The following is a 10,754-nucleotide window of genomic DNA, read 5'->3' as shown; positions in this document are numbered from 1 at the left end:
AGTGCGATACATGTCAACGCATTAAGCGTTTGAATGTTCTTAATGTATAAAAACATATATGATACCATGTTAAATGCTGTTCCATGTTCAAACATACAGGACGAAATCAAGGAATATGTCTATCCATGGCACACTGTATCACGATTTTCATAATGCAATTGCTTATGTGCCCATTTATTCTTTTATTTATTATTTATTTTTTCCCTTTATCTATTATTTATCTACCTATGCTTTTGCTTTATCTTATACCACAGAATTTCTGCCGCCAGGACCATGAAGCTGCACACCACTCCACCTCCGCCAGCCAAGAAAATACTGTGGATCTTGACAAGCGACATGGCCCTAGGGAAGTCCTCCACTGGGCATCCGTCATCTGTAGCGGGTGGGAACCATTCCTCATAAGAGCGCTGCAGAATACCACTGTCGCTGAGATACGACATGCTAATGAGGAAAGGATTAAAAAATGACTTCAGGTAGAAGATGCTATTGGCTGTCACGTGAATGTGTTTTTGTTATCTAACCTGTCAAAAGAACATATCAGAACAATATATTCAAAACAATGTTTTCAGAGACTATAATTTCACAGTGTTGATTCGATGGACTCGTTACTGTATTTCAAAGCATAATGACTCATACCTCTTTTCGAAGTCCTTTTTGTAAGGTGAAGACTTCGGAAGATAGAATGCAATGAAAGCATTTCCAAATTCAGTATCAATCACTTTTAGTTTGCATTTGGCTTTGCTTAAGGCTGTAAGTAGCATGCCAGATATGTAAGCGTATTTTCCGTTCCAGACTCTTTGCAGGTGCTCGGTGTCGTTACTACTGAATACACTAGGGTCTGTGATAGATAGTTCTTGAACTCTTTGTTTTACTGCCACAACATCTGGATGTCTTGAATTCTGAAATTGATGACGAGTGAACATTTTTCATTTCTTTTTTTTGCTAAGTTACATCAGGGTCTGTGAGGAATAGTTCTTGAACTCTTTGTTTTACTGCCACAGCATCTGGATGTCTTGAATTCTGAAATTAATGGCGTGTGAACATTTTTCATTTCATCTTCTGTTAGCGTGTGCGTGTGTTTATGTAATCCAATTACAAAACAGAACTGCTCTTCAAACGTTTATGTATTTGTTTTGTAAGGATATGCGGGGTAACGCTTGTCACGCCAAAGACCCTGGTGCGATTGGCACATAGAATGTGTTAAACGATTTTCTGGTGTCTCAAGCCGTGATTTTCATTAAAATATTGCTAAAGGCAAAATAAATAAAGTCACTCACTCTATTTTGTTACAACCATTCCTTCAAAATTATATTTTCGTATTTCTTCTTACCTGAAGAAGGTTTTCAGTGATGCTTGATATATCATATCCTATTTTGTAGTCCTGTCTTGCCGCCAACTCTGCCATGTTGGAAAACGGTGGATTTTCTTTTTTCACAGCAAATATTGCCATGATAGTCCCACAGTAGACTGCAGAGATAACAGTTGTGAACATCCACCATCCCGCTACTAGGATCCGTTCGGAGTAATGTAATGATGGAATGGTTGACCCTGTATGTAAAGCGTTACGTATAAAACACGTCCTTATGATAAAAGTCACTATCCAGGAAAACTAACGGTCTTGATTATGGTAATAGGTATTAACTAATGCACACATGATGTCATCTGGGAATACACTTTGATATTGAACAACTGAAAATATGTCGAATTCAATTAAATAGCTAGTCTACACTTTAGAGAGGGCAGCTTTACGCCGCACTCAGAAATATTCCAGCCATATGGCGGAAGTCTGTAATTAATCGAGTCTGGACCACACAATACAGTGATCAACAACATGAGCATCGACCTGCGCAGTTGGGAACCGATGACATGTGTCAACCAAGTCAGCGAGCCTGACCACCCGATCCCGTTAGTCGCCTCTTACGACAAGCATAGTCGCGTTTTGTGGCAAGCATGGGTTGCTGAAGGCCTATTCTTACCTGGGACCGTCACGGGTCTCTACACTTTATAATTGTAAACGCCATAAGCAAAACGTCAGGTATCATGAATCCTTCTGTAAATGACTTGCCGTATTTATGAGCGCATACATAATATTGGAAACGTTTAAAAAGTAAATACAATAATATTTCCAGCCAAAATTTCTGAAAAATGTCTTCTCACCCTGTTTCAGAGTGGCTCCAAGAAGTTCAGAAGCTGTAACTGAAGCAGTCTCCACTGTCCAAGCTCCAGTTGGACACTTATTGTTATTGAATTCGTGAGTTATTCTGATAGCGGACAAGAAGATTATGCATGTCATCAGAGACACACCACATGTCACAAAAACATGAGTTTGAAATGGCCGGAGAAGGATCAGGAAATGGTCCTCCTCGTCCTCTTTTTTGTAGATGATCACTTGTTTGGTTTCACAGATCGGAGGCAGGATGTAATCAGCTACCGATGTACGATCAGTGTGGATAGTTAGAATGTCCGATGCCAAATCAGCCTCCTAAAACAATCACAGATGAGATTCATCACCTCCCATGACCACTTTGTTTATGTGTATTCTTCGAACTGTTGATGATTATCAAAGCGCACAGGATTTAGAGTGAAGGATAAAGGAATTTCAAAATCAAACCTATCATATATCGAGGAAGTTTCATGCTTTTAAGTGAGACTATGATGGTAAAGTGACAGATGGTGTAGACATGTTTCTGAACAGCCTCACCACAATGCTGGAACAGCCTGTATAAACAACCTGCAGAAACACCCTGCTGTAACACTCTATACGGATACCATTGCAGCACCGCTTTTTCTGAAAACACCTGGTGAAAACAATTTAGAAATACTCAAGAGCACCACACAATAATCCTGTATGGTCAACCTGCAGGAACACCCTAAGAGAGCTGCAGAAAGACCTTGTGAAAACGCACTGTAGAAACACACCACAGGGACACAGTTCATGGAACATCTTCATGAACAACCCCAAGGCACACTCTTTGGACAAGCCTGCAGGAACACCCCAAAACACACATACCGAAATGAACACCCGATATACTACAGGGGCACCCTTCACCCTGTCTGAGCTTGTGTTGAAAGACAAGGCAAAAGTGTTTGAGCACGTAGACTTCGCATGAAACTAGATCCTGTGTGGTACACTCCTAACTTGATAGCTGTCAACACAGAATTTTATTCATCCTTTCCAGATCGGTAATATGATACCATGTGAATCTAATTACCCTTCTCTGCAGCATTCCGAATAGGCCTGTCCAAGAACCATTAACGTCTTTGCCCCATTCATCTTCTCTCGGTGGTATAATCCTGAAACTATTAAAAGCGTCCTGTTTTGTGATATTTACCAATTCAATGAAAATGAATAGAACTTTGTTACAGCTGTCTAGGAGAATAAGTAACATACTTTGAGCCAAAAATGTACGGATAATTGTTTTACACAATGACACGCTGTTACGTAGAGGAAGTTATTTATCTTGTTTTACCGAATTCTTGTGGTCAGGAGAAGGCTTCTTTCTAATGGGACTGTTCGGCTTGTAACTTGTATGATAGGTTTGCCCTATCTTGGTGGTAGATGCGCTCAGCATAACACGTTCTTAATATCAATCAATACATGGGACTCAGCCAAGCACAAATACTAGGATCTGTACTTTTCCATGAAAAGTAATATCATATTTAAGATATGATACCTTGCATGACCACATTCTATATGCAATTGTACATACAATCATAATCTCACCTGAAGTTCATAGCTTCAGCCAGCATGTTCAGAACACTAAAAGAAAACCCGAATAACTTCCGCTTGTTCACTGCTATCTCGCCAAAGCCATAGTTGTTTTCCTGTAAGTGGGAATGACAGAAACATTCATAAATGTCTAGTGAACTGTGACAACTGAAGGACACATAGCAACATACCGTCAACAATGTGCTCCATGTGTTGATAGGGTTCAGGAGGATTTACGAAGTGTTCTACACAATTCCAGGTATATGGAGGCAATCTGTGAACAGATGAGTAAGGTCCAGACAATCGACTGATATCCTTGGCATCGAGCTGCAAAATTGTATCAAGCCAAGAAGACCACACGACCCTGTTAGTTTTCTTATTTAGAAATAGGTCATCAAAATGAATAAACTGGAAACGTAATGGTTTGGAGGCTTACTTCCAAGCTTCTTGTATTTTTATGGGAACAATATGGTGAAACGGACAAAACCTTCCTTTCTTGGGTCCTTAACCGCACTTAATTACCAGCATATCAGAGAAGGTTTCAGTCGCATCATATCAAACGGTGGACACTTACTGGAAATATGTACAGGTGACAATAGACAGTTCGTAAATCACATTTTATTTACATTAAAGTATGGCATATTGCTACCTTCATGACGGCAGTAAATTGGCGTCCATTGTAACCAAGCTTCATGTTGGGGAACACGTCTGTAGCATTTCTTATTGTGTCATTGAAGAGAGCCACATCCATGAAAGCGGGGCCTTCAGGGTGGAACATCAGGGTCCACATTCTTGATTTTGTAGAATTCCCCTGGTATCACAAATTATGCATAATTTTAACATGGGCTTACATAGATGTTTGAGATTCCAGAACTCCTGTACTGACTATCGTGATCCACAATATTAACCTGTAATGTTTAGTGCTGTTGTTCCAGAGGTGGAATTTCTTGAGCACTATGGACCAGACATATCATCTGACAAGGCTCTCTTTCGCTGAGGCGTGATGACACACAATAATGCTGGTCACACAATAACATGTCATATACACAGTTTCTTTCACGTAGAATCAGACATGAGTGAAATGTGCCATAATTCTTAAATCACGTATTGTCGTCAATAGACGTTATGCACCACCGACCGAATACTTTCAAACAATATGTTACCTCACTTAAAGGAAGTTCCAACAATGCCAAATTCTCCAACGTGATGCTGCTGTCCAAGAGGAAAGGTAAGTGATTTGATGTCCCGACAACCAAGACCCGTGAGACGTGACACCAGTCGAGGGAAGAGTGAGATTTTGTTCCGCAAACTTGAGACTGGTGCATTAAATAAATAATTCAGTTATCAACTTGCTACAGTAAACAGTTTGGGTCACGACTGTGGTAAATCTGTTCAATCAGTTTTGCTGCTGTCAAAGGGTAAGCTACAAAGATGCCCAATGAGAGTAAGTTAATGAGTGAGTGAGTGAGTTTAGTTTTACGCCGCACTCAGCAATATTCCAACTATATGGCGGAGGTCTGTAAATAATCGTGTCTGGATCAGACAATCCAGTGATCAACAACATGAGCATGATCTGGGATACAGTGCGTTAAGTGGGATATAGTGCGATAGTCGCATGAACCAATGGCCATCTTGATGAAATCGGTTATTATTTTCAACGATGCAGATGAATATATATGGTGTGACGTACCAGTTGACGTAAAACTGATACAGTGGTAGTGATGCTACAGAACAGAAGCATATTGAAGCGGGGCTGTGCAAGTTTCTCCATATCGCCCAGTATTGTCAGCAGGTGTTGTTCTGTGAAGGAACTGATGTCATAGTCAACGCTGGAAATTCCTGAAGTTCCCAACGAGCTGGCAAAATGTTTATCTGCAACACGTTAGAATGCCAAGAATGTTACCAGTTACTTACATATCTAGATAGTTCTAGGAGTTCTAATATTTATAGGTAAAACTGAAATATGCTATGGTGGGGCATTTCCTATGAAGTAGTTGGCAAATTCACACATACATAATACTGACTTCTCCTGTCAATGACAAGTTCCAAAGATAAACATTCGTCTCATAGTTCGGCACTAACCGATGACGGCAACCTCATTTAAAAAATAGAAATAAACATCATTTGAGTAAAGCATCTATCCACGATATCGGTTCATGACATACGTCCATACCCAAATAACATACGTATGCGAATTAGGTATGCGAATTAGATAACATTTTAGACATATCTTTGGTTTGATTCGTAAGCTTGATATCATTAGTGATGCCAGAGGTGTAATCGAGTACCGTCACTAAAGCTACAGTTGTGAAAAACGCAAAACTCTGGTTGAGTATATTGAAATCCGAGGACATTTAAATGTATCCAAAAAGGAGTTAACAGGTTGTTTGGTTCACATTGCAACAGACAATATGTAATACTACGTATGTGAACGTAATACTGACATGCATATGTCGCTAGTTTCAGGGCCTGGGTAACAAAGATAATGTGCTTCGACGGGTGACACACGAAGACCACAACCCTTATGATAGCTCTGTTCTCTACTTTCTCCATTTCTGCCTTTTCAGTGGTGGTGTAATTAGATGTCACTGGCAAAATTATCCGAAATACATGTCAATATTACTGTCTGTGAACTATACAAAGCATTCTTCAGTATCATACAGTTATTAAGAAATGGAATAGAAAATAGAAATCGTCGATGTGTTTCCTAATATGGAAAATATCAACCTCACCGCGTTAATCGGTGTTTGCCTCACTGAAGACCCCTCTATTCAAAGGTGAATGTTAGAATTCACAGGAATTATGGGAAAGCTGCAATCGTCTGTGATCAAATTACAAAGTATCTACCCTAGCACACATAAATCAGTAAATTGAAAAAAAAGACTTGAATGACAGCCAGCAGGTGGAATATTGAACAGTGAAGGTCAAGGTCATACCAAAGAATAGGAAGAAGTCAACATACCACATGCTATGCGAATCCGTATGAATGGCTTATACATGCTTCCTGTAATAGCTTAACGTTGTCTGTAACGTGACACTCAAATCGACGAAGAATTGTCTTTCGGTGAAAATGAAATAATACACACGTTCTGACAAGCATAACCAACTGGGAACTGCTATCCTGACTGGGTAGGAGGTTCTGGCTTGCCCGGAGATTTGTCTGCAACCGCTAACATCTGAAGGGATGGTGTAAATCCAGCTAGGAACCATGCCGGTAGTAAATGCACTGTGTAAGTCATGGTTCCTAGTATGGGGGATCTACAAACCATTTCGTACTGTCTTGTCCTATTTTGAAATCCAAATTTGGATCGGTATGCTAGTTTTAATTATTCACACTGTGATATTCAAGCTGAATTTCTGTTGTTACGGTGGTTAATTTGTCGTGACAAAAGATATAAGAAATCCCCTCAGAACCAGCAAAAGATAACACTGAGAAGTCTGAAAACTTCAGTAATATGTACTGAACAGAAAGCAAGAGCAGGAAACAAAACTTCACGATAGAGGTTTCATGCACATGTGCGTCAACACAACCAGCCTTTATATACAGTCACTGATTCCTGAATATTCGAGCGCAATACGATCTTGGCCATCAACGTACACTTTTCTAGTAGTCTCCCGGAAGTACGCACAACTAATCAAAACACAGACTCAAAGGGGGTAACTCTAAAGCGCTACCTTAAAGCCTGCTACCAAAGTACCGAAAAACTCAACATTTATGATACAGGTGTGACCAATAACGACAATGTGACCCAGTAATAATTATCACTTAATCAATGATATAATTTACCGAAAATACACCCTAGTAACACTGTCCTTCGTTGACAGATATGTTTCATAATTTACGTATATTCATGGTCAGTTTCAAACTTGTTTTAGTCACGATATGGCTGTAAAGTGTAATTCACTCACTCACCCATGTAACTCCTGGATGATCATGATGTATCTATACAATTCGAAAATCGTACTATTCCCTCTTGATCTACAATTTGCCATAGAGACTGACATCTCTATCTCAGCATAGGTACACAGAAAATGGTTCACACATGATCTGTTTACAAACATCATCGTGCCACTGTAATACTTCTGAAACCATTACCTACTCGTGAGATCGTCACAGTTGCGCAATTCATTCTACTTTTAGCAGATATTTCTTATTGATAGGGAAAGGCTATTCAGTCTCCCTTGTGAAATGTCGATGACATGAACTGAATCCAATCATATCATTCACAAACAATATGTCGACTTGAGCAAGGAACAGGTGTGCAGCAGAAGGTTTCCAATTAGTTGGATGGTCGATATTTCACAATCACAGCACGACTTAAAACATGCATATATGCAATACACAAATACCACTCCTACTGGAATAGATTTCTGTGCCAAGTTTGTGAAGCAAAACATATGGCAATTTTGGACGTGATCAAAATGCGATTTCATTTTAAACGTTTATTTGACTGTTTTAACATTGTATATATGGACATAACTAGATATGATATTATTGATTCAATATTCAATACATTCACACAACCCTTTGTGATATTGATTTGTTGTATTTGCAGGTTTAAATGAATTTACGAAGCACTCCAGATGTCTTTGGTAGGAATCAGTATTTAACATCTGCATAGATGATACTGACATTAATTCGCTTCTATATTGATGTACGTAAAATATCAGATTCCTTATTCACAATCCATGCCTAAACATATGCTAAGGTACCGTGACCCATAAGTCAGCACTTACACTTGTGAACTTACAATTCACTTTTATATTGTATCATGTACTGATGAATGTATTCATCTACACAAATTCTTTACCGCTTGCAATTGATTTATTGATCTACACACTCAACGTTCTGCCAAGAGATGGTGAGATATCGACATTTTCCTTTCAAACTGAAAAAGTTAAAAAACATGAGGTTCTCATGGCAACGATTACATTTACTCGATGATTACTTTGCTTGACTGTTCAATGATACAGAACATGCTGATGCTGCCATAGACGTGTAGAGCCCATCCTCGGCCTTTTGCAATGATATCTCAATAACATATATTTTAGCATTTCACTCACTCACTCACTACCTCTGAAAACACGGGGTCTTTTCCCCATATGGGTCCATTTTTGTTTCTCCCACTGTGCCATTGATGGAATACTAGTATTGTTAAAAGCGGTGGTTGACCTGGTACATATTTCGTATTTCGAATTCTGTATACTGCTCTTTAGCTTACATTAAGCTGTTAATCACCCGTTTGATTGATCATGTTCGACTGATCCTCATAATTTGCTTATGTATATGAATACTGATTTGTGCTTAGCAATGCTGCCAAAATGATGTTGACACAAACTGACATATGCTGGCGATTAATTCCCTGACAAACACACTTTTCCCTGTGGATGTGTTTTCCATCTAACCAAGTGTGAAAAGTAAATGTGCGTGGATATCGTAATTATGTGTTAGTGTTTGCAAGCATGTCATAAATAGTACACCATTCTAAAACATATTCAACTGTATGAACTGTATCCTATTTTCACATACACGCGTGGGTGTACTCAGGCACGCAGGCAGGCAGACACACAGACAGGCACGCATGCATGCACACACATACGTAGATGCCTACGTACGCAGGCAGTGCTAATTAACCTGATAGCATTATTAAATCACACACTACATATACCTCACCGAAGCTAAAAAAACCTTAGGCAGGTAAATGCATGCCGAGTAGTTTCTTGCAATGTACCCTTTGCCCATTCCAATGGCAGAAAACATCGGCTATATAATTAAATAATTTCCTACATAAAAGGGCCACTTGTGATTCTATGTGCATATTTTACTTGTTCACGGAAGCATTTCGTGAAGTTGAGGTACCCGTGGTGTGTGCTGGGTAACGCTAAGAGCTGGCCAATCCCTCACCACCCCATTGCTGGTCGCAAGGACGGTCGAATTGGGCAACCTGTTTGCCATCGGTTGCGTCCCGTGTCGGTGGAGGACGGTAGTCTGGTGGTTGAGGGCAATGGGAGCCTGCAGCCGTGTTTCCTTTGCTCAACACACCACTTCGATCCTTACTCCACCTAGACGGGTGGTAGAATCTTCCTGATTCTATCAATCGGCTGGTCACGCCATGCCTTGTGAATGGACAGCATTCGTATGCACTTATTGTATTTTGTGTGTGCATTTGTTCCGGCAAAACCGGCATTTGTTCAGTCCGGTGAGTTGTTAACAATGGCTAATAATCTGTCCCAGCTGGCTGGTACATGTATCATCACCTCCATAATGCGACATATTGTCTAAACAGGATTATTTCTTCAGTCCAAATGAGTGCCGGTTTAGACAGCTTCCTTAGTACGTTTGCCTAGAGACTTATGCCAGAAGGCGGTGGCTAAAGGGCCAATCCGGTGATATGGAGTTTCTACGGGAACATGTTACGGGCCGGACCAGTCTCACATTTCTCCTGTTATTTACAACAGCTTCTCGTGTCCTTATTTCTGGAGTATGACATTCCTGTAACCCTGGTGTCGTATGCTGACTTTCCTTTCAGTACCGTCCTAGTTGACACTCGATGGCGGGTGGGGAGTAGGGGTGCTGAACCTTATTCTTACAACATGGCTTTATCTGCACACTCTGGTTCGCTGACAACTACCAAACGTAAACATTTAGATTCTCTTTCATCTTCACAAGCTCAAACGTCTTGACCAAGGTTAATAGGTTCATAGTTACATCTGCTGTCGGAAATCCCCTAAATTTTGCACTGGTACGACAAGATGCTCCCGTTGCAGTGGAACTCATGAGAGTCCTGAGATTTAGTGTGTCAATTGTGATGGTCAGCACTCGTCTTCGTCCAAGACCTGTCCCGTTTTTGAGCGCGAAACAAAACTATTATAACTGAAATGTACCAATAACATCTCTTATATTGAAGCGAAAACTTTACTTTCAGCTCATTCTCCTCCTTACACTAAAACCGTTTCAGCTGTTGTGTCTTCAACACGTCCAAATTCACCAATGTCAACGACATCAACTCAAACTGACATCTCCTGGGTAAGTGATGACCCGACT

The 10,754-nt window shown here is 40.1% G+C and overlaps 1 protein-coding gene across 1 annotated transcript; it reads right to left on the bottom strand.

Moving 5' to 3' along the window:
• Positions 1-221: 221 nt before the first annotated feature.
• LOC137271702 (glutamate receptor ionotropic, kainate 5-like) lies at positions 222-6,262 on the bottom strand. Its single transcript, XM_067804123.1, has 9 exons — positions 6,154-6,262; positions 5,400-5,581; positions 4,359-4,520; positions 3,725-3,825; positions 3,213-3,300; positions 2,158-2,482; positions 1,331-1,548; positions 637-899; positions 222-441 (listed from the first exon to the last, which is right to left on the bottom strand). The coding sequence occupies exons 1-9, from the start codon at positions 6,260-6,262 to the stop codon at positions 222-224; spliced, it is 1,668 nt and encodes a 555-aa protein (XP_067660224.1).
• Between the last annotated feature and the right edge of the window lie 4,492 nt (positions 6,263-10,754).

Source organism: Haliotis asinina, chromosome 2 (genome assembly GCF_037392515.1).
Source record: "Haliotis asinina isolate JCU_RB_2024 chromosome 2, JCU_Hal_asi_v2, whole genome shotgun sequence".
NCBI classification, from domain to species: domain Eukaryota; kingdom Metazoa; phylum Mollusca; class Gastropoda; order Lepetellida; family Haliotidae; genus Haliotis; species Haliotis asinina.
Note: the sequence above shows the minus strand (reverse complement) of the source record. Positions and strands in the feature narration are given on the sequence as shown.